The sequence below is a fragment of the Urocitellus parryii genome, chromosome 6 (assembly GCF_045843805.1).
Source record: "Urocitellus parryii isolate mUroPar1 chromosome 6, mUroPar1.hap1, whole genome shotgun sequence".
Lineage (NCBI taxonomy): Eukaryota > Metazoa > Chordata > Mammalia > Rodentia > Sciuridae > Urocitellus > Urocitellus parryii.
This window is the reverse complement of record NC_135536.1, coordinates 194,137,579-194,162,014: the sequence shown is the minus strand read 5'-3', so window position 1 is coordinate 194,162,014 and position 24,436 is coordinate 194,137,579. Positions and strand designations below refer to the sequence as shown.

Below are 24,436 nucleotides of genomic sequence, written 5' to 3'. Positions count from 1 at the left end.
GCAGCGGCTGGACACAAGTGACCAGCGGGAGCCGTGTCTGCAGAGGCCTCGGGCCTTAGCCTTCAGAGGTGACCCGGGACCTCCCTACACATGATTAAACAAGCGAAGTCCACATCGCTGGTAAGAGAGGGAGAGGGCTGGAGGGACACAGGGACAAGCCACTCCGACCAGCCGACCTGCAGGTTTAAAAGTAGAGGCTCAGGGCTGGGGTCACCGCTCAGTGGTGGAGCGCTCGCCGCGCACATGCAAGGCCCTGGGTTCGACCCTCGGCACCACATAAAAATAAATAAATAAAATAAAACGTGCCGAGCCCATCTGCAACTAAAAAAACATATTAAAAAAAAAAAGTAGAGGCTCAGAGAATCACCTGTCCTGGGACACACAGCCGACCAGGAGACAAAGCAGAAGGCGGATCCCGGGCTCGGACTCGTCACCAGCCTCCTCTCTGTGCCCTCACACCCTTGTCCAGGGCTCCAAGGAAGCAAGGCCCTGAGCCCACCCAGCCGCGGGCACCTTCACCGGGGACTGCCATGTGGGCGGCACCCGTTTTGTCTGGGTTTTGCTTTTTCCAACTTGGGCTTTGGTGCCCGACTCACCAAGATGGCCGGCAGAGTCAGCCAAGAGCAGAGGACTCGCCTACTTTGGGACACAGGCCTGTGGCCAAGCAGCCATGGGGGAGGGGCGGGGGTTCTTCGGGTGACCGGCAGGCCCCGGGACAGAGTGGACTGCTCACTGTTCTTCCACTCACAGGGGCCAAGACGGACGTGCATGTGCCCATGTCCACCGAAAGGGAAGAGCAGGGGCCAGGGATAGGGCTCAGTGGGTACAAGGCCAGGGTTCAATCCCAGCTCCACCAAAAAAAAAAGGAGGGGGGCACAAAACAGCAGGTGCCCCAACAGGGGAGAAGCCCCTCCCAGCAGCAGTCCTGCTCAGCCCCGCTGCGCTTCCTGCAATGCCCGAGTGTGGCCAGGCCACAGGTAAAAAACACCAAAATTAAAATCAGAAAGAAAACCCAGTGGACTCTTGGGACGGCCTTCACTCAGGAGCAACGGCCTCTTGAATCGTCTTGACCTGGACACACCAAGAGAGACCCACAAGAGGACAGAGCCATGAGGAGCCCAGGAGCGGGAGGTTGGCAGATCTCCACCAGGACCCGGCGTGGAGAACACCCAGGCGTGGTATGGTTTTTAGATCTCAGGTTTGTGCTAGTGTAGCTCATGTCTGGACCCAAGAAAGACAAGCCGGACCCCACGTGTGGTAAGTACTAGGTACCAGAATCAAAATGGTGACCATTTAAATCCTGCTCCTGGGGTCACTGGCTGTGTGACCTTGAACAAGCGATGCGCCTCTCTAAGCCTCGGTTTCTTCATCTGAAAAATGAGACTGAGAAGAGTAGCCATCTCCCAGAACGATGGAGGCACTGTGCTGAGCGCAAGGCAGGATGTACCAGAGGCACTCAGCAAACAGGAATGGAGGGCTTTACAAAGCTGGGTGGGAGGACCCAAGAGGGATTAAGTGACCGGCCCACCTGTGGGGACAGGTTCCTATAGACCCACTCAGGACAGACGTGAGACACAGGTGAGGCGGGGGCAGAGGAGAACTCAGCACCGTGAGTCCTCGAGGCCGTCTTCACCAAGGACCAACTAAATAATCAACCAGCAGGTCCAGGACACTTTGCCAGGAGTGGAAACACACTTTAGCTCCACCAGTGGTTCAAGGTCAGAGCAGCCAGGACTGGACCCTCGCGGTCCAGGTGGATGTCATCGTTACAAACAACCAGAAACACTATCAGGAACAGCCAGCCGCCAGGAGCCATACCTAACTGTGCTTTGCAGCTCTCTATGGTCTTGTCGAGATTCAGCTGGAACCTGCTGCGGATCTGCCGCTTGGGGGAGATGAGGGGCGCCGGGGTGGACTGCTGCTGCACGGACTCACTCAGCTCCTTCAGGTCCATCTCGGCTTTGCTGCGATCTGGAAGACACCACCGCACCCTCCTAAGCCCAGGCGCGGGGCCTGGGCGGCACTCACCAAAGAGCTCCCCCCTGCAACGTGGAGGCTGGGGTGACGGCCAGCGAGCTCCCGCAGCAGGCGCACTCCCACGGGCGGCTTTCAGGTGTAAGCTGGAGGGTTCCAGGCAGAGACCCTCCAAAGCCAGAGGAGCTGGGTCTCACACTCGGCAGGGAGAGCGCACCCGGCAGCCAACACGGCTCCAAACTCCCCAAGCCCAGGGAGGGGGCTTCCACCAAATGAGGCTGGGGGCCCCCAGAGACACCTGGGGCTGGGACCCTGGCTGCCTACCATCCACAGAGGCTTCCTGGGTCCTTCCTGGTCTACCCAATCGGGGGGTCAAACTAGAAAAGGAAAACCGGGGAGAGGAGGTCTTCCGGCTGTGGCTCCCTTCACCGACAGCCTCCTCGGAGGCCAGGTAAGTAGATGCCTCCTGCACACTCACCCGGGACCAACAGGTCTCTCAGGTAAGAACCCAAGTTCCTCATCATGACTCCCAGGCAAAGCCCTCTGCGATGACATCTCCTAACCCAAGTCCCCTCCGTCACTCCACCAAGGGCTCTCTGTATGACCCGACGGGCCGATGAGCCCATGTTGATGAACTTGCTCTCCCATCCCAGAGCCAGGGAGGAGGAAGAGAACTACGGTGGCCACAAAGGTCCATAAAGCAGTGAGAGATCACGGGGGAGGGGAGCTGTCTTTCCCTTGACCTTATCCTGTGGGGTTCCCTCCAACCCCACCCAGCCAACCCCAGAACACAGGTCAGAAAGCAGGTGACATCTGATCGCCCACCAGAGAGGAGAAGCCACCTCTGAGCCTGTTCCTGGCCACTGTGGGCTCATCTCCTGGACTTTCCTTCAGTCCCCTGCTGACCCCGCACTCAAGGCAACTATTCCCTGGCCTGTTAAAGAAGCCCCGGAGAGCACCCCAGCGCTGGCAAAGCTTTCGCTGGCTTTCCTCCTCCTGTTCTGCCGTGAGCCACAGCCCTTCTCCTTCAACCAGCGAGGGCATCCTCCGGCACTGCACGTGGAGAAACCAGTTCCTTTAGTGACCAGAAGGAGCGAGGTCCCCAAAGCCCCCACCCTAGAGCAGGGCTCTTTCCTCAAACCTGCAAGATTCTGGAAGGAAGTGCTCACAGCTAGCAAAGACACTACCGCTGTGGTTCCAGAACAGCGCCCTCAAAAGTCCAGGTTGCACTGTGTGTTCACGGGGCCCTGGGAGGCTGCGCAGAGAGGCCCTCGAGGGAGGAGGGAGGGAGGAGGCCTGGGAGGGAAGAACTGGAAACTCACCTGCACCTGCCTGGATCTGCAGCTCACAAAGAGCATTGATAGTGAAACAGCAGCACAGCGCACCGACCCCGCGGTGAACTGAGGCTCACGTGGAGCGCAAACACCCCGTGCCTCTGCCCTAGGCGCCTTAATGTTAACGGGGTTAAGAACAAATACGAAGAAACAAACCCAAAAATAAAAAATATGCACGTCCTGACATACAGCATCCGTCAGTCCCTCAGAAACCCTGACTGACAGTCTGGGAGAGCTGGGGAAACCCCCACCCAGGTGAGACCCTGGTGTAAGACCACTTCTGTGAGTAAAGAAATCCCGCCCGGCCTCCACCCCGGTACGTGGGGCTCATCAAGAGACAGCCCTCACCTGAGCGTGCGACCTGTGTGTGCACGTGTGTGAGCGTGCCCGCCCGTGATGGACGCGGCCCTTCAAGTTGACTCTAGGAACACTCACCTGTTGCACATTCACAGGAAGAACACAACGAAGGGAAAGCCCCCTCTTTGACAAAATAAGGGTCCTCGCCTCCATCAACTGCTACTAAGACCGTTCTTTAAGCCACCAGGGGCTGCCACTGAAGCTCTGGGCCAGAGCACTTGCCCAGCACCTGTGAGGCCCTGGGTTCAAGCCTCAGCACCACACAGAAAAAAATTTAAAACATAAAATACAATAAAGATAAAAAAAAAAAACCACCAGCCAGGCACGATGGCACACACCTGTAATTCCAGTGACTCATGAGGCTGAGGCAGGAGGCGCGAGAGTTCAAAGTCAGCCTCAGCAACTCAGTGAGGCCCTGTCTCTCAATAAAATATAAAAAGAGCTGGGGATGTGGCTCAGAGGTTGAGTGCTCCTGGGGTCAATCCCCAGTTCCAAAAAAAAGGGAAGAAATAAAATAAAGTGTGGGGGTGGCTCAGGCCCTGGGACCTTCGGGGCGTGAGCGTTTTGCAATCAGCAGCCTTTGGGGCTCTCTCTCCTCCACAGGGAGAAGGAACACGTTCCTGTTCCTGTGGCTTGTGGTGGCTTATCAGGCCTTCTCCCACCCCTGCCCTTCTATATCGGGACCATCTTCAGAATTCACTGTGCTGCCAGGATTTTGAATTTCTCAGTTGATCTGAAGACAGCTCAGCCTATAAATGGAAGCCAGGGATTTAAAAAAAAAAAAAATACCCATGCTAGAGAAAGCCGCCCGACCTGACACTCCTGCAGGGAGCACAAATGAGAACATCCCCTTTAGAGGTCAACTTGGCAATCGACCTCCACTCCACCTCTAGGAGTTTACCCCACGGACACTGTCCCCCGTGGCCAGAATCAGCATTCCCTGTAGCTGTTTTCAATAACCAAGAAATAGACCACAACCCGGAGCCAATAAATAAGGTGCCTGGATAAATAGTTTAAAAACAAACAGATCTCCTTTGTTTTAACGCTGTTGGCAAACTATGACGAGTGGGCTTCCAGGAGCTACAACATGGCGGCTCCTTCAAGGAGACAGTTCGGAAGCCCCTCTCAACCAAAGCCCAGCAGGGGGCTTCCCAGCCCATTCGCGGTAAGGAGGTGGGAAAACATCTGGGCAGCCCAGGCCCGGCTCACACGGTGCTCTTAAGGAATGGCTGGCTTCCAAGGGACTGCCCTGCACAGGGACAAAGGTGGCCCCTGTCAGTGACAGCAGAAGGACAGCAGCAATGCTCCAGGCCAGACAGCTCTCCACTGCTCCCTCAGCACCTTCAACAGAGCACCTGGGCACACTGTGGCCAGCACAGGAGCACTGGCCTGCTGGCCCTTCACCTCTGACCAGGGGCTCTAGAAGGAGACAAGAATCCAGCACCGTGTTCTCAGCAGATTTCAGGTTTCGGGTGTGATTTATCGCTGCCATTAAGTCACAGAAGGGGGCCTGAAACAAGCCAGCGGGACTCGGCTTCTGTCTGAAGGAGGAGAGCAGAGGCCGAGACAGCAAGTGAGGGCAGCCAGCCGGCGGGCGGGCGGGAGCCGCTCCCACCCTCACCAGCGCAGGAACCGTGACTCACTGAGCCCGGCCTCGAAACCAGCTGCCAGCCCAGGGGCCGGGTTTTGTATTTTGGGTTGCTGTATTTGGCTCTCCAAGTAGAGTTTTATAATTTGCTTTTAATGCAGATGAGCCAGTTTTTATGTTAATTTGGGGCACTGGGGGGAATGGGGAGGGGACCTGGGGACACACTACCACTGAGCTGTATCTCCAAAGCCTTTTTACAAATTTTGAGCCATGGTCTCATTAAGATGCTTAGGGCCTTGCTAAGTTGCTGAGGCTGCTCTCAAACTTGGGATCCTCCTGCCTCGGCCTCCCCAGGCACTGGGATTACGGGTGTGCACCACTGTGCGAGCCCCAACAGCCAAGACTTTAAATCTAGGAGGGTACATGCTCATACGGGGAATCCTGGTCTTTAATTCCAAACACAGCCGCCACGGGCAGGAGCTTCCTCCTTTGTCCCCCACATTATCACTGCCCAGAGGAACCCTCACCTAGCCCTGACCCCTGGGCTGACCTACCCAAGAGGCACAGTAGACTCCAGGGAGAGGCCCTCGAGCCTAGCACAGCCCTGGCTCACAGCACTGCAGCTCGGGTTCTAGGCTCCAGCTTTCCAGACAGGCCTAGCCCCACCCAATCCTGTGTGACTGTGCACAGGTGACTTTGCTTCTCTGTGCCCCCCTTGCCCTTCCACAAAATGGGGCTGTCTTACCTACCTAAAAGGCTGTGCTGCTTGTTTATTTTAAAAAGTCACTTTAATCCACAGAGAGCAAAGTTCATTTTGGAGGAAATCCAGGTCTGTCCGAACAGAGGGACAAACCCCCCGGGGCAAGACCTTGTCCCCAAGTGCCCCCTCCTGGTCTGCAGTCCAACCCTCCTCCACCCCTAACCAGGGCTGCTTCCATCACTGTGAGTTTGCCTTTTCCAGTGTTCTGTCTGTCTGTCTGTCTGTTTTTTTTTTTTTTTTAAGAGAGAGTGAAAGAGGAGAGAGAGAGAGAGAGAGAGAGAGAGAGAGAGAGAGAGAGAGAATTTTTTAATGTTTATTTTTTAGTTCTCGGCGGACACAACATCTTTGTTGGTATGTGGTGCTGAGGATCGAACCCGGGCCGCATGCATGCCAGGCGAGCGCGCTACCACTTGAGCCACATCCCCAGCCCCTGTCTGTCTGTTTTTGCTTTTGACTTTTTTAATGGAATTCTGTTTTGTGAGACTGTTGCCGTCCATCTGTCTCTGGCGCCCTGTATCCCCCCTGTCTGCCGAAGGCCGTCACAGGGACAGACGTGACTAAGCCCACGAAGCTCATGCTCAGCCCCAGGCAGGCTGCCCTTGCTGGACTTCAGGACCCAGCAATCCTCCCCCATGAGGGACCTGAGATGCCACCCAGGCACCGCCCGGCTCACAGGCCTTCATCCCTGCTAGGGAGGCGGCAAAACTGCCCACTGTGTGGGGCCTCCAGAGAGGCAGCAGGAGCCGCAGCCAGCACCACCACTGCCCACAACCGGCCGCGCCCCACCCACCAGACACACCCCAGGAAGGGTCCTGCACTCCCACATGCATCAAGCCACACTGAGACCCACAGTGTCACCAGGATGCCCGCCGGTCACCCCCCTGGCCGCACGGGACTGGCAGGGAGGAACGTAGGGAGCAGGCCTCGCCCAGCCCGGCTGCTCGAGTGTGCAGGAGGGAGGAGGCGAGGGAAAGGAGGCCACCGTTCTGGGGACTGTAGGAAACAGTCCATGTTCCCAAGGCAGCAAGTGGGTTCCCTTTTGTTCACTCTGAATCCGAACCCCCAGCTCCACCCTGAGTACCCTGTTCCACCTTCGGGGACAGGCAACCCAGCACTCAGGAGACCCAGGCTCCAAGGACACACAGCTGGGCTCCACCTGGGCTGCTGGGCACCCAGGGTGCTGTCCAGACCTGGCGTCTCCCAGCTCCAGCGGCACTGCAGGCCCCCAGCCCTGCCTGTCCGCCTAGATGGCCGGCACTCCCCTCCCGCAGAGCTGGCCTCAGAGCGCCTGCCGCCAAGTGCCCTCTGCCCTCCCCACCTGGGGGGCCGACAAGCATCTTAGACTCCAAGGGGAGCTCTTGGCCCATTGCCGCTGGCCAGGGAGTCGGCCCCGTGACCGCGTGGTCCAGGAGTTCCACGCCAGGAGGGTCCTGGGCACCGCAGGAGACTCAGCGGCACTGGGGACAAGCAAATGTCCCAGACATGGCCCCACATGGGGTGGAGACACAACTGACCAGACAAATGACTGATCAACAGAGAGTTGTCCTCTGACAGACACCTCAGGTGGGCACAGGCCCCTCTGCCTCAGGGTCTGCAAGCCCTCCATGGACTCCCTCCTGCCCCTGCCCACGGGATGCAGCCACCCCGGCCTCCTGGCCTCTCCTGCAGCACAGCAAGTGGGGCCTCACCCACCACCTCTAGAACCTCCTCTTTCCCCTCTCCTTTCCTCCGGTGATCGGCACGCCTGGCTCTTCCTCCTAGGTGGCGTGAACCCTCTTGCCCGTCCACCTTGAGTACCCTCCCTGGACCTGAAGCTTTGATAGAGCCGGGTCCCTCGCTGACGGGCCGACCTCTCCCAGCCTACGATACTCCCAATACTAGGGCTCAACGAAATCAGGAGTCATGACAGAATGGCTCAAAATGACCTCGTACTTGGCAGTTTGGCATTACTAGTGCAAACGTGTAAAACTTTGGCCTCGTAGGTTTTTTTTTCTCCTAACACGGTATTTTTTAAATAACCAACTAAAACCCGATGGATTAAAAAATAACGATTCAAGGGATGAAAATCGATATCAGAAAGTTAAAGGGAACAGTGTATCAGAGTGCACTGGGCGCAGGAAAGTTAACACTGGTTCATGGAACCTCTTTCGGCCACATGTATGTATTCACTCATCAGTGATCTGGCTCATAGGCTCCAGGAGAAACAAGCTTCTGAACACTGCCCTGAGGCCCTTCAAGACAAGAACAGCGGCAAATGGGTGTGGTGTCGCATGCCTGTTATTCCAGTGACTCAGGAGGCTGAGGCCCGAGGACTGCAAGTTCAAGGCCAGCCTCAGTAACTCGGTGAGGCCATGCCAAAAACAAAACAAAGTTAAGGAGGGCTGGGGGCATGACTCACCTCACCTTCACCCACTGCACCTTTTTAATTATCTGCACAGAGAAAAGACTTCAAAGGTTCAAGAACCACACATAGAAAAGGACATTACAATTGCCAAGTCACAGTTGTCACAGAAAGACTCTGCCAGAGGCGCCAACTGACCCAGGTTAAGGTTCAGGATGCTTCCGGTGGTGGACGTCTTGTCCGTTTTCGTCATGATGGGCGCAGACGCTTGCGGGGAGAAAGGCTTCGGGCTGCCGGACAGACTCCCTGCCTGTCCCGTCTTCATGGAGGGTGGCGAGGCTGAAAAGGGATGGCACTGTTAGAAGAGGGACTCACAGACCGACAGGAGTGCCCGCAGGCACAGGTGGGGGGGGGGGACAGGTGGGGCGGGGGGGGGGACAGGTGGGGCGGGGGGGACAGGTGGGGCGGGGGGGACAGGTGGGCCATTCTGGCCAGACAAGGGGCGTGTGGAAGGAGAGGGCGGGGCTGGCTGGTGCCTGATTTCCAGCGTCACCCGACGCTAAACCATTAAAGCCACCAGGAAGGCGGCCTCCCCAGTCCTCTATGAAACACAAAGCTCTAAGACAAATCGGCTAAGCTGCCCACAAAATTGGTTTGGCCCATCCACGGGTGCAAATCTCAAAATAAACATCAGTGAACTGCGGCAGCCCCCACGAGGTCCCGATGTGGAGATCAGGAGCCAGGCTGGAAAACGGCATGGCCTCCACAGGCGGCATGGCCTCCACAGGCGGCATGGCCTCCACAGGCAGGGGGCGGGGGGACAGGGGCCGCTCCCACAGCCCACACCTGCCGGGGAGCAAGGCAGCCCCGGGGAGATCTGCAGCCACTGGTCCAGAGGTTCCCAGGCTGCAGACAGCCCGGCTCAGGACCAGACGGAGGGAGGGAGCCGTGGGTGACTCGCCCCTCCTTCTGTGTTTGGAACTTCCACAGGGGGACGAAGGTGGTCCTGCCCGCGGCTCTGAACCTCAAACCACCTACCACCCACCTGCTGGCCCTGCGCCTCCCTTCGCTGGGGGAGAGGAGGAGGAAGAAACCAAATGCTTAGTTTAATAAAACCAGGAGCCAAGCAGGGCCCCCCCAGACCCTGCCAGCTGGCCCTGGCCACTGCATTGGGACTGTACCGTCGGGCCTGCTGGGCCCCTCTAGACCAGCTGGGTCTACAGTCGTGACCCACGACAAATGGTCAGTCCTCCTCAGACAGGCAAGAAACCTCGACTCTGAGGCCACCTGGTCTTGACAGACAGCCACCGATGGCAAAGGGAGCAGGAAAGTGACTCCCCAGGGACTTCAAGAGCGTGGGTCCACTGGGGCAGGGGCGGGCCTCCGCCCCCTCGCTTTCCCAACACAGAGGTGCAGAAAAGGGACCCCACGGGCTCACTCTGCACACAGCTCCGAGGCTCAGTGTCCATCAGCCAAGCTCGGCCCGGCACCTGTCGGCTTTCTCTTCATGTCATTTGGTGGGAAAGACTGGGGGGGCCTGGAGTAAGCAGGGGTCGGGAGGCAGACACTGCGGTTCCAATCCCAGCCCAGTTGCTGACCTGCTGTGTGGCCTCGGGCAGGCGGTCCCGCAGCCCCCAACCTGGCAGCAGCAGAGGGGGACGCTCAGAGCTTGATCCGAGGGGAGGAGGAGAGCTACACCTCCTGGGGCCACTGTGGGGAGTGTGTCCAGCAACTGCCCGTCGCCTGAGCCTCACCTGGAACCTACCAAGTGCTTGACCCTTGCTTGCTTTGGGCACTTGTTCTCTATGTCCTCACTGACCTCGAAGGCTTCGGTTTCATCATGGAACCCGTGACTCTCAGCCAGAAGCAAAGGCACCCCCTACCCCCATCACCCCCCCAGGACAGGACTGGCAATGTGCAGGGGCAATTTTGGTGGCCAGCACCAGGGGAGCAGGGCTGCTGCTGGCATCTAGTAGGGAGAGACCCAGGACACCGCTAAATGTCCTGTGACACCCCACAGCCAAGAACTACCTGGCCCCCAATGCCACATGGAAAGCCTCGTCTCCCGAGAAGCGGGGGCAGGGTGAGGGCTAGATGGGCCCATCCACTCGTGCTTAGCAAGCGCTCAATTAACGGGAGGAATCATCCTGAGAATTAGGTTTTAAAAATGTTCAATTAGGTCCATTCTACAGTGAGGACTGGCAGACTGGCCCAGCCGTGGCACAGAACAGTCCTTCAACTGGGGGCGTGGCTGCCACTATCACCATCATTACCCCGGGACACAAAGAAACAAGATGAACACAAAAGGCATTTTAAGGAAACATGACCAGTAAGATCTTTACTATGGACTTTTAAATAATTATTTGTGTAGGTCGTACCTCCTTGCAGATCTGTGGTAGCTAAAAAGATCCGGATAACGAATTCCCTGTGCAGATGGAGGACCAGAGCTTCTCTCATTCCTATCAACTATGAGTCAGGAACTTCTCGGGAACTGACAAGGAGACCTCATCCTGAGGGACGGCAGAGCCACCGAGCACACAGAACCCAACTCGGAGAGTCCCCTGCTTACGGGGTCAAGTTCAAGTGAAGAGCAGGCGAGTGCAGCCAACAGGGGCTCTAGCAGGACAGTCCCCCCTGAGATCCCGCTGGGGGTTTTAGCAACCCACAGGGTGAAGCCGCTTTTCTTTAACTGTTATATACGTGCATGTGTACTGAAAATAATAATTGGAAGCCTTTAACTCGACGGATGCTTCCTTTGATAACCTTGAAATATTAGGATTGAAGAAACGGCCACACCACATGGCTGTGGCAAGAATGAGGTGGTCTCCACTGGTCTGGACAGGAGAGGGCCCACCCCGCCCCGGGGGTCTAGGACTGCGAAGCTTCGCAGACTCGGGAAGGAACGCAGCTTTGGGGTCACCTAGCAACCCACAGATCCCATCTGGGCAGAACTGTGTCTCCTTAAGCAAGAGACCTCCCATGCCACCTCCAAATGCACCTGTCCCACCTCCCCAGCCCGTGCAGTGTCCTGTACCTGACCTGTCCTGCTCCTCGCAGTTAATGCCATGACCATCCCGTTAATTCAGTGCCACTGAATCAACCCTCCACCCATGCAATTCCTTGAGTGCCCTCGGGCCTCCGACGACCTGACTCTTCACCGGGGTCTGTGCACCCCGCTTCACCCCGCCTCTCCGTGACCTCCACTCCTGCTGTCCTGTCTGCACACATGCCGCACAGGGTCCTGGAGGCCGGGGGTGTCCGGCTCCCCTTCTGTGTCAGGCACAGGGCACACGCAGTACGAAACACACATCCAACACGAGGCCCTGACCTGAAAACCCAAAACGCTCCAGAACTGGACCTTTCTTTCTTGGTGCCGGGAGGGGATCCAGGACTTTGTGCTCTACCCCTGAGCCTCCCCGCCAGCCCCCACGACAGCAGGAGAGCAGAATTCCACACCCGACCTCAGGAAGCCCGCGAGCGACACAGTGGCACCAAAAACACTGCATCAGTTACGTCCAGTCCTTGACCCCAGGGGGCTCCAGCCACACCTGGGAGGGGCAGCCAGTTCCCACCTCCAGCCTTCACACCTGCCCACACACTGGCCGCTGGTCACCTCAGAGCTCTCCCTTGCTGGCCCACGGAAGGTGACATGGGTTTATGGCTCCCTGTGGCTGTGAGGATGTCAGAGAGCAGTTCCTCCAGGCGACCGGACCCCCAGGTCACAGCCCAACCGTCCTGCGCACCTACTACGTTCACCCAAGAACGGGGACTCCGCTTCTCCTCTCCTTACGGTGGTCATGACAAGCAACAAAGACACGATGAAGACGTCCAAATACGACGTTTTCATACAGAAACATCAGTGGAGTCCATCTTCATATGGTGCCCCACTACAAATAAGGCTGGTGACCAGTGACACAAAGATATAGGGCCAGGGATACAGCCACGACTGAGGGCACTTGTCGGGCATGCACAAGGCCCTGGGTTCCAGGGGAGGGGAGGGGAGGGGAGGAGAGGAGAGGGGAGGGGAGGGGAGGAGAGGGGAGGAGAGGGGAGGGGAGGGGAGGACAGGGGCGGGAAGGGGAGGACACAGCATATTGACAGGATGACACAGGAAGATGTCAAGTTGAAGGAAGTTGAAGGAAGCACTTGGGTCTCTTCCAAAGTATGCGGAATATTGTGTACTCAGGAAAAAGACACAAAATTAAACGTTAAAATTAAAATATTGAAGAACTTCAAACAATCATATCACCAATGCTAAGGTCCAAAAGACTGACATAGGACATCTATTAAATCCAAGGTTCTTCACAGGGACTGGAGGGGTCACTTTGCCCCCAGGGACATCTGGCAATAAATGTGCGCAAGCACTTTTGCCTGTTGCAGTCCTGTGACTTGGGTGCTCCTGGCATCTCAGGGGAAGAGACCAGGGACACTGCTGGACATTCTGCAGTGCACAGGAGAGGCCCCACAACAGACCTGTCCAGCCCAAATGTCAAGAGAGCCGGGGTTGAGAAACACTGCGTTAAATCATCATAGACATTTGGAAATGTTCATTTCAATTAAACTTTGAAACAGACGCCAATCGTTTTAGAAAGCCATAAATCTTGCCCAAAGGAAGAACTAACTGCCTTTGAAGTCACAAATAATTTAATCAGATTTTACACTTTGATGTACAATTCACGAGTGTGGGCTAAAACACATCATCTATTATCTCCATTTACAGAACCCTGGCCTGAGCTAAGTGCTATTCTGACTCCATGAAACATAGGAGCCTTAGAATTAAATTAGAAAAATGTGCCCCTCGTTCTCTCCCACACACCCGGCTCTGGGGCAGGCGGGTGTGGGTGGAGGACTTAATGATTCATGCTAAATGTGCAGAACTCACAAAACTTGAAAACGACTCGTATGTTCAAGGCGCTGCACCTTGCACAGACTCAGGTGCCTCAGGACAGGTGAGCCGAGCGGCAGACTGACACCGGACAGTCTAGGGTGGGCTAAGAGGTGTTGGGCAAATGCTGTTTTTAAGGGTTATTTACTAACACAGAAACACACCTGGAGGGTTAAGATGCCAGGTGCAGTAGCATGTACCTGTGTCACGGCTACTTGGGAGGCTGAGGCAGGAAGATCCCATGTATTCAGAAGTTCACGGCCAGCCTGGTCAACACAGCAAGACCCCATCTCAATAATGAAAGAAAGTGAGGCTCAAAATTACAACAAGAATCCTACACCGTTTACACCAGACATGGAAACCAGGGGATCTACGAACTAAAGCAGTTCATAAATACGTTCGATTCAGGAGAGAGAAAGTTTTAGAAAATTTGAAACGGTGGGTAAAAATCGGGGTAGACTGCAATTGAAAAACCATTTACGGATGCTCTTGAAATATCACCAATCTGGCAATACGAAGCCTGCTTAGCTCCCTTAGCCAGAACCAGCTGCAAGACAAGGCCCCAGTAGCTCGCTCCACATTTTGAGAGCTACAGGTCAATCAAGACCCATTAGTGAGCTATAAGCATCTCCTTTACAATAAAACAAAACAAAACATACAAAAAAAAAATCCACAGACATTAGCAGTGTATCCCCTTATCAGAAGAATGAGCATGTGTGGCAGTGTGACCAAATGTGCACACAGGCAGACGTGTGCGAAGGTCGGGACAGCTGTGTCTTGCGGCTTTCCTCACCACAGTCTCCACCACGTCTGACCTATGCATCTCCACAGCAGCCCGGTCCTTGGGGGAATAGTTCAAGTTTTCAGTTGAATAGTGTGACCTATAAACCTACCCCCCAAAAGGCCCTAAAATAACATCAGAGGGCTGACTATGGGGGGTGGGATCATTAGTGACTTTAGTTCTTGTAATTAACAATTATCTTACAACAAAGAAGTATTGATGTCACCATGAGATGAGAACATAGAGCTGCGTTCCCTGCTCCCTGACTGGTACCCCACAGTGGAGCTCCGACACCGAAGGACCATTAGCCCCGAGAGGGGCGAGAGCAGGCCCCAGGGTGCTCCCCTAATTCACTTTAATGTCTTGCACGGGAATCCCGAAAGCCGATATTGGTGAAGGCATCAATTCTGGCCAGGAGGCCTACAGAAATGAGAAACCAGAAAAACCACTGAGAATGAGAACCACTTTGGCCATCAACCTGCGGGGCTCCAGGAACCCGTGAGCCAACGGCTTCCCGCTGACCAAAGAGCTTCTCAGAGAGCAAATCCAGCCGCGAGAAGGAGGGCCCATGTCTGCGCCTCTAATCCTCCAAACAAAAGGGAGATTTCCAAAGTCTCTTAGAAATTTTACAGAGTAACTTATTCCAATTTGTGGCTTTGTGCTGCGACTTGCGTATTCTGTCACTGTCATAAACTACTTATATGGTTTTCCTATCCTATGACATGACGGGTCTTCTCTTTAAAGCAAGATTCTGGATAAGCCACAGCTTTGTCTCCATTGTGTCGCGTGGGGGCCATTAATAGCTCCTGTGACTGGGACAGCAGAGGGCAGCAGGCTGCCGTGGGAGGAAGCAGGCTCTGTGCCTCCCTGCGCTCTGCAGGGCCCTGGATGGCCCCCGTGAAACCAGGACTCTGGCCCAGAGTTGCCCCTAACGCGCTCAGTCAGTAGAAGTGGTTGTCAAAGTTGGGCCACGGGCGGAAGCTGACATGCCACCTGTTCCATGTGGCCTGCAAACTACGAGGATTTGACATGTTTAGGTGGCTGGGAGGGAAGAAGGAATTAAAAGTTCATATAAAGCATGCAAGTCACACGAAATTCAAATTCCAGTGTCCACCGACAAAGTTTTATTAGAGCTCACCCACCTCACGTCTACAGCTGCAAAATACATCTTTAAGACCTGAAATATCTACTACTGGCCCCTTATAGAAACAGGGGCTATTTGTAAGATAAAAATGACTCTGGCTGGCGGGGGTGGAGCATGCCTATAATCCCAGCTACCCTGGAGGCTGAGGCAGGAGGATTGCAAGACCAAGGATTGCTCTGAGGTGCAACCCCTGCCTGGCCTGCGTAAGGCCCTGCAAAAAAAACAACAACAACATTCTAAGTGTCATCCCTGTCCTACACTATTGGGCTCAGGATTAGCCAACTCCCGAGCACATATTGAGCAAGAGAGTTATAATTTAGGAAAGAAACTGAAGTTTAAAGGGAATCTACTGGCTTCTCACCTAAAAACCCAAATGATGAGGAATTCTGTCACAAAGTCTACGGCCATTTATCCCTCTCCTTTGCCGCTCCAGAAGGAAGAGAGAGGCTAAATTAAACACATTAGGTGTGTTCTAATGGTACAGACTGTATTCTCTTGACCTGTGGCCCAGGAGAACCAGTGGCAGTTTACACACCAGCATTTTTTATTTTACTGTAGCAACTTATGTGTTAACATCAGTGAACCTCATGGCATTAAGGGAAAAAAAAAAACAAGAAGCCATTTAAAAACAGGGGCTTACACCACATTTCGCTTAGCAGAAGCCAAAGCTGAGTTGCAGACCCAACATCCAACAATGGAACAAAGCTCCACAGAAAGTGACGGGGACTCGCAGCGTAGCCACCCAAACTGAAATCCCACCTTCTCAAGCTCTCTACGAAAACCAACAGGCCGAGGGGTCCGGGGAATCCAGACCATCACAGAACCATGCATGGGATTAAAGTAAGATTTTAAGGACCTTGGGTCAGAAACCAGGGGACAAAAGGAAAGACCTTCTGACGCTGTCCACACAAGCTATGGGCTCCAGGGACAACATTCTACAGCTGTCCTGTGAGTATGGGGGACCCCAGGGTACACGGTAGAGCTGTAGTCTGTTACAACAAAGACCCTGCAGCCACCCAGCACCAATGCTCTGCCTCCCTGCAGCCATCCAGGGACAACACAGCAGAATCGGTGTGCACCTCTGAGTGCACAGCCACCAAGTCCCCATCATTATTTTACCTTTAGGGTCATTAGCAGTCTCCTGAAGAGCGATGGCTGATCCTTCAGGACTCTCTTATCTTTAATGGCTCCACAGTCGTCATATGCTAGTAAGTTCTATTGCTGGGCTCTAGTCTCCTATTGCTTATTATGATTAAAAAAAAAAATCTGAAGTGAAAATCGTTTTATGGTGCAAGTGGGAAGGCGGGACGTCGACTAAAGGTGAGCACTTCAGCTCCAAGTCTAAAGCTGCTGTTCCAACTGCACATGTGCTACCCCAGAAAACACCCCAAGACGTCTCAGCCTGACATTTAATCAGTGGAGATTTTACTTAAAAATCCACATTTTCCATTCCTCTGGAAGAATACCAAGATCTGAAAGCCCCAAGGCCACATTCTTGCATGGTGGCCCCAGGTGAAGTCCCTGAGATGAGGCACATGCCCTGGGTGTCCCCGTCTCCACCATTCTCAACAGCCAGTTAACCAGGGACCATCATGCTGGGGTCAGAAGGTTCTCTGTGCCGATATCTCAAAGGCACAGCAACAAAAAACGAGAATATCACAATTCAAGAAGGCAATGAGGTTCACAGAATACTTAACACATGACCGAATTCTTCTGGGGAAGAAAGAATTCTTTCAAGTCACCATTACCTTTCTCCCTCTCAGCCAGTGGCCATCCCTGCTGGCATCAGTTCCCTGACCCACGTGGACAGCAGCACCAGGAGAAGCAGCAGCCAGCACTTGCGCAGCGTGGGCTGTCTGGGGCACTGTCCTAAGTGCACCCCAACTCCTCTTACTTACAAGAACCTCCCAGGCACACCATTAAGATCCTCACGTTACAGAGGGGAAACCGAGGCACAGACCACAAGCACCCTGCCCCAGTGCTCCACACACGTCCCTAACAAGCAATGCAACTGTGAGACAGGGACCCTGAAGGAGCAGGACAACTCCAGGGAGACCTGAAATGGCATTTTCATATCAACTTTATTTTTTGAATATGGTGCTGAGGATCAAACCAAACATCTCTCATGTGCTAGGCAGGCAAGCAAGCGTTCTACCCCAAGCCATGACCCCAGCCCCACAAGGACTTTTTACCGTAGGTGTTTCTGTGATATTTGAGCACTGAATGTGAATGTACTGAGAAGTCAATTTATTAAAATAAAATCCTTAGAGAAGAACAGTTATGGGGAGTTTGCCGTGATCAGTCCAAAAGGCAGTGACATTAGAAGTGAACTCTAAAAGGATTTCTGGCCACCTCCACCCAGGTGTAGGAATGAACTCTAGTGAGCCTTTTGGAAACACTAATCTCATCTGTAGGTCCCCCAGAGCAAGGATCCCATCTAATCACTCATTGAAAATCTGCAGGCAGGGAAGCAAAACCCTGCAGTTCCCGCGGAGGCTGCGGGGTTCGGGCGCTGGCGCCCAAGGGGGCAGGGAGCCATCGGTGAATGGAGCGTGAACTACAGCAACCACATTGGGCCATTAGGCGGGAAGCCTGGTATCTGGACTCCCAGTGGGGACCGGCTGGTGGGAGAAGCCTGGTCCCCAGCGCGCCCTCCCCAGCGCGCCCTCCCCAGCACGCCCTCCCCAGCACGCCCTCCCCAGCTCCTTTCTAGGCTCCAGTTCCAGCACAGCACCGCAGGGGTGTGACCCTGACCAGCTAGTGCCAAACCCGGCTGACCCCCACCCCACCCCATTCTGGTGAAGCAGCAGGGCCCCGAGGCTCCGCCCACTGGAAACCGTGTTCCCACCAATCCCGTGACCGGCCGCTAGGAGCCGTCCAGCCCCGCCTCTGGTCTCGTCCAGCCCCGCCTCTGGTCTCGTCCAGCCCCGCCTCTGGTCTCGTCCAGCCCCGCCTCTGATCTGGGCCTCGGTTCTGCCTTTATTTCAAGGCCTTTATTTCGCGGCCAGCCCCTCCCCCAAGGGAGCCCTTTCCCTGGCCCACGTGGCCTCGGGTCCCCTGTCCCGCCCGTCCCCCGCCCGGGGCTGACCGGTGCTCTTGTCCAGGAAGTCCATGGACTCCTCGCTGGCGCTGAAGTGGCTGGAGGTGGCCTTCTTGTCGGCGTCCTGCTCCACGTCGGAGCCCGTGTGCACCGAGGAGTTGGTGCTCATGGGCGAGCGCGGCATGTCCGACAGCGAGATGCGGCGGCCCGCGCCCGCGCCCAGCAGGGGCTTGCTCATGAGGATCTTGGGCGAGGCCGTCATGTCGAAGTTGAGCTTGACCTTTTCCTGCTTGTCCGTCTTGGCCGTGCCCGCGCCGGGGTTGGCGGGATCCAGCAGCATCTGGTACTGGCTGTTGGGCGTGTAGGGCGTCCTGAAGGGAGAGTAATTGAAGACCCCGAACTTCCTGCGGATGTTCTCCACGTAGACCTCCATCTCCTGCATGGCGCTGTTGAAGATGCTTTTGGTCTTTTTCACAGAAAAGGGAATTTCTTTAGACATGAGGTAGCAATTATTTATTGGAACCCAGGCCCTGGGAGGGCAAAAGAGAAAGAAAGTTCAAGTCAAATTTAGTGATTTGCAAGACTTTTTTTTTTCTTTTTTCTGTCCTGAATACAAACCAAATTAGCCTAGCATGTTTGCCAAGATTCTTAAATACTTATTCTCTTTTTAAATAAATGACTTGGTTTCAATGTTTAATTAACGATCCACTTAACAGGCATGTTCTGCCACAAGGACAGAACACAGAACAGCAAAACTCAGCAAAGATAGTAAAAGGCTCGACAGTCTTAGTCACTTTAATCCATTAAACACACACACACACACACACACACACAAAATAAATCCCCTCTGGTTTTTAGCTGGTAGAGAATTAAAAAAAAACAAAAATTACTGCATTCCTCCAATGTACCACCAAAAAGGGTATTTATTCCCCAGATCTCCCTCAACTGCACACGGACACAAACAGCTTCCTTATTGCTATTCTAAAAGGGACTAGGACTTGGGAAACCCATTCCTAGAAGAAGGTTCATGTTTGTGCATGTGAGATGTTCACAAGGGAAAATCACTGCAAAGCAGCCCTCCAAGCCTTCAGGTCGGCCACCTCCAGTCCCATCTTCCCAGCATCCATGCCCCACAGCCCAGCACACTGCACAGACCCCTGACAGCAAGGGGGAGAAAAGAAAACAACTGTGGCTGCTTCACAGAGCCAGGGAGCCGCGTGGCTGCAGGAGGGGCCGGCACACCTGGACAGACACTGTGGGTGATGGCACACGGGGACATCAGAACACAGCCTGCGGCACTTTTGATGACCCAGCTCAAGAGGTTGAAACTGCTAAGTGGTGGGAATAAGGTCTTCTAGGGATCCCTCTGGGTTTCACAGACAGGAGCTCAATCCAGGTATAAACCAAGGAGAAGCCAAGTGGGTGCCGGGAACAGATGCCTGCGCCTGCTCCCGGGAGAAGCGGACACCTACCATCTGCCGGACACCTACTCCCTGCCGTGCAGAGCAGCGGGAGCAGGACCTGGACCAAGAGGCCCCGCCTTCTCATGCTTTGAAAAGAAGCAAAACTGTGGGCTTCTAGCAGTACCTCTCCCCCTGGCCCACAGTCCACCCTGAAGTCCTGTGCTTCAAGAGGAAGTAAGGCCATCAGTGGGGGTGGGATGGAGCACACAGGTGCCTTATTGCCACTCTTGGCTTCTGACAATAGTGGCTCGTGACAGAAACCAAAAGTGAAAAACCCTAAAATGTCCAGCTGTTCTGAGTGTCAGAAATGACCAGCATCCTGACAGCCACCTCCTGCTGAGGTCTGAAGCCTTACCTCCCTCAGGATCGGGGAGGCTAGGAGGAGACAAAGGCCTCTCTCCAGTGGCGCGCGGGCTGGACAGGGCGGATCCGATAGGAGGTGAGGTCCCCAAGGCCTCCCCAGTGGAGCGGACACAGTGGACCTGAGCCAAGGGCCAGGCACCACCAGGGACTCCTGAGCCTGCAGCCACATCTTGTGACCCTGTTTCTGCCCAGGCTTTTGTGTGCTTCAAGTACATAACTGTCTCCTCCCAAGTTCCTAGGTGCCTTCAAAGGGGCCTTGGGAAAGTGCTTCTTTCCCTCAACTAGCGTAGAAAATATTTAAAGGGAAATTAGATCTGCTTTACTATATGAAGTCTCTGGGAGAGGACATGTCATGAGAGGTCCCGAGCAGCACCCTACAGAGCCCAAGGGCTAGAGTTACATTCTCATGGTTCTAGCCATTCTGGCTACCTGCTAGCTGAGTCACCCCGGGCAAAGCACTGCTGGGCCCCGTGTTCTTATCAGTAGAACAGATAAAAGCAACTTACAAAAACAAAAAACAAAAATATAACCCCCCCCCAAAAAAAGCAACTTAAAATAGTGCCTATTGCACAAGCAGTACTCAATTAATGTTAGCTTAAAAAGAAATTCTGAGCCAGGCGCACACCTGTAACCCCAGCTGGGCTCGGGAGGCTGAGGCAGGAGGATCACAAGTTCAAAGCCAGCCTCAGCAATTTAGAGAGGTGCTAAGCAACCCAGAAAGGCCCTGTCGCTAATAAAATACGAAATAGGAGTAGGGATGTGGCTCAGTGTCAAGTGCCCCTAAATTCAATCCCCAGTAACTCCCAAAAAAACAGGAAAAAAAAATCTGCAAGTATTTAATAAAATAGTTCTTTTTTCATTGTTGTTGTCATCTAGTCTTTTTTTTTTTTTTTTAACAGATCCTGATATGTTACCCAGGCTGACCTTGAACTCTTAGGTTCAAGACAGTCTCCAGCTTTAGCCAAGTAGCTGGTATGACAGGCCAGCGTCACCACTCCCAACCCAGTTCCTAAATTTTTAACTTGGCTGTGCATGTGCAGGTCTATCATAAAACTTAAAAAAAAAAAAAAAAAAAAAAAAAAACACAAGCAAAAGTCTTCTAGAAGACAGATGGGGCTCGAGGAACACGCCTGGAGTCGGGCAGAGCCCCCAGGCCCACACCAGCACTCACTAAGCTGACAGGAGCTGCGCGCTGAGCTCTCCTCCACCGACCTACTTCACTTGGGCGGGTTCAGGCTTATGTTTTGGCTCCTCCACCCCAACGTGAGCTCCCCGAGCAAGGGACAGTAGGTTGGCCTCTGGTGCACCTCTGAACTCTCTGAGAAGGGACAGTGCATTGGCCTCTGTGCCATCGAGCCTAGACTCTGGGTCCTGCTGCTGGGTTCCACCAGAGCAGCTGTCCGTGAGCCTGCCCCCTGTGCCTGGCTCTGGGGAGGCAGCAACCCTTCCTGGAAAGAGGGACTCCCCTGGGGAGAACCTCCCCAGCAGGCATGGGCAGAAAGGTGGCTGTCAGGACTCAGGATGCCGGTCATTTCTGACACTCGGAGAACAGCTGGACATGTGAGGGTTCTTCTGTCACTGCAGCACTGTGGACGGTCTTCACCAAACCCCCTGCCTGGGCCCCCCTCACCCAAGTTCAAACCAACAGGGTAGAGGGTACTAGAGACACTCAGAGGGCAGTCTCACCACCTCACACAAAGGGCCTGGCTCCCAGCGGCTCCCACCTAGAACCAAAGACTGAACCTGCGAGCTGTGGGGACAGCCTCTGCCCACCGGGGAGCAAAGCCCACGCTCTTCCTTCTCGCAACCTAAGCCACTCTCAGCGGATGGCTGGCAAGGGGAGGACCAGAGGTCTCTGCAGGATGGTCCCAGAAGAGGGAGCTGGATGATGGACTCAGCTCCTGGTGCACTTGGTATGTGGGGCAAGCACTGCTATCCCTGACACCTACATCCCAGTGCACGTCCCCATGTTGTGCCAGCCTACAGAATAGGAATCCTTAACCACCAAGACCGCCCACTTTCCCACGCTCTGATCAGGACAACAGGCTGCCACGGATCCTTCCAGCTCTTCAAATAAGAACAACAACTCCTGCCCACCCCTGGGACCCGGTCTCCCACCATCCTCTCCTCCCTGCACCCTGTTCTAATCGCACACCAGGTCCACCCTTCCCTGCCTGAGCCTCTGCTCTTGCTGCCCACTCTGCCCAAACCTTTGCACCAGGCCCACCACCGCTTCCTGATGGAGATGGCTAGCCCAGGGGACTCCTGGGTGTGACCCATCTTCCCTGTTCACTCCCACGTCCCCAGCACCTAGCACCCAGGCTGAGCAGGCTCCAAATGTATACTACTTTGAATGAAAATTTTTAATAAAAGAATTTCCAGCAGATTTCCAACAAGAGCCATTAAAATCCAAATATGATAACCTCCTATCAAACCCAGTGCCCTATCAAGGAATTTCCATCTGGTCTCCTGACAAAGCACTGTCGGGATTCCTAATAAGGAAGTGGGTTACTTTGGAATTCACACTGTTCTTTGATCTGCAAGACCTCAAGCAAAATTTCAGAATACAAACTGCATTTTCTGTGTATTCCGTGTGGGGTATAATTTGTGCTGCATGTATTTAAACAGACTCCCCTATGCACTCTCCAAACTGCAGGGGCAGGGGCGGTCCGGCATGTGCCTCATTTAACCCTCACGGAACTTGCCAGGAGAGGACTGCAATATAAACCTGCTCATCCCTGTCTACCTGTTGTTCTGAGCGCAGGGGCTCTGCCCTGAAGGGAACTGCTATTAGCTGAAAGGCACTTCCCGGCGTGTGGCGGAAATGGGGAGGGCAGAGATGCTGGGAGGGGAGGCTCACACCTGTCAAAACAGCAGCCCCTGGTAATTTCCCTGGTTAGCTACAGAGAAAAGGGAACAGGAGGGAACTACCCAGCAGGATGATAAGAGATTCATTTACCGGCAATCTGGGAAAATACATCTGATCCCTGAAAGCATTATTTTGAAAAGCAATTTGCACAGAGATTTAATTTATGATGGAAAAATAAAAAAATAAAAAAGGACGGCAGCACTTAAAATAGCCCGGGAATTCACTCCGATGCCAGTTAGATCAACAAAACCACTGAAGTAAGATTATTTTCTAACGTTACCTGGAAAAAAAAAAAAAAACTGAAGCCCACACATTATCAGGCTTAACACAGCACAGGAAAACATTTCCCACTACGAGATCAAGGGTCGGAATCACGACAGTAAACAAATCACAGCCATACCAGCCAACAACAAGAGGAAAAATCAGCTTTTAAAAAATGGTAATAATAATAAAAATAATAGCCATACCCTCCACCTCTTTTCTTATCCAATGACAGTGTCAAAGGTTCAGGTGAAGCTACATGTTCAAAGCCTGTTTTTAACGCCCACCTGTCGTGTTGTCCAAAGAAACGGGCATCGACCTGCCCGTCCTTATCCCTCAGGGCTTTTGCAGGCCAAAATGGAAACCCCTTCAGTTTTGCCCAGACCAAAGGATGTGGATTGCTCTAGAAGAAAAACAGAACCCAGAGTTGGCACACATTTGGCAGTGAGACACACTTCCCGGCTGGGGAGGGCGAGACGGCGGGGAGAAGGCCGCCACAGGGGCCCCGTGGGGCTCCCTAGAGAGGGACAGAGCTGGGGAGGGCTCCAAAGGGGAGGGGACAGAATCTGAGGACAACAAAACCAGGCTGGAGTCCTGGCTCCGCTGTCACCTGGACACTCACCTTCCTGCACCACACAGAGCCCTGCAGCCACTCTCCCCCCAGGTGTGGGCTGACGTGCCCTGTGCCAGCACAGAGGCAGCAGAGGGTGTGTTTATTCTTTTCTTTTCTTTTCTTTTCTTTTTTTTTGATATTTTTAGTTGTAGATGGACATAATACCTTTATTTTGTTTATTTAGTTTTTTTTATGTGGTGCTGGGGATCGGACCCAGGGCCTCCCACGTGCTAGCCACTGAGCCCCAGCTATCCAGGTGTTTACCTCCAAAGGCCTGAAGGGACATAGGCACGTTTGGATTCTCCCTTCACTTGCCCGGTCATGCCCCTCCAGCCCTCCATCCCCACCCCTCTACCCACCCACCCCCATACACTTCTCTCTGCTAAATACCAGCTGACATGCACGGGGCCCTGGCTTTGACCTCCAGCATCACAGAGGGCAAAAATAAACACCATTTTGGAAATTCAGATCCTCAGTAAGAAACCAAGGTGTCTTTAGGTCCTCAAGAACCACGATTTGTTCTTTCCTCAGATGCCACCAAGGTGCTCGGTCCTTCCAAGGAAACTAAGGCCACTTGGGGTGAAGATCTCACTTCACCTTGCAGCCTGCCATGGCCTCTGTCCCCGAGCTGGCATCTACTCTGCCCTCATCCTTCACGAGGAC

At 54.1% G+C, this 24,436-nt stretch overlaps 1 protein-coding gene across 8 annotated transcripts in view; it reads right to left on the bottom strand.

Moving 5' to 3' along the window:
* Positions 1-24,436, bottom strand: part of Zmynd8 (zinc finger MYND-type containing 8) — a 97,447-nt gene that overhangs the window by 24,505 nt on the left and 48,506 nt on the right. For all 8 annotated transcript variants that reach the window (XM_077799386.1, XM_077799389.1, XM_077799391.1 and 5 more), the window contains 4 exons: positions 23,448-23,563; positions 18,253-18,734; positions 8,553-8,693; positions 1,819-1,971 (listed from right to left, as the gene is read on the bottom strand). In XM_077799386.1, the coding sequence (XP_077655512.1) occupies positions 1,819-1,971; positions 8,553-8,693; positions 18,253-18,734; positions 23,448-23,563 (892 nt within the window). The remainder of the gene's footprint in view (positions 1-1,818; positions 1,972-8,552; positions 8,694-18,252; positions 18,735-23,447; positions 23,564-24,436) is intronic.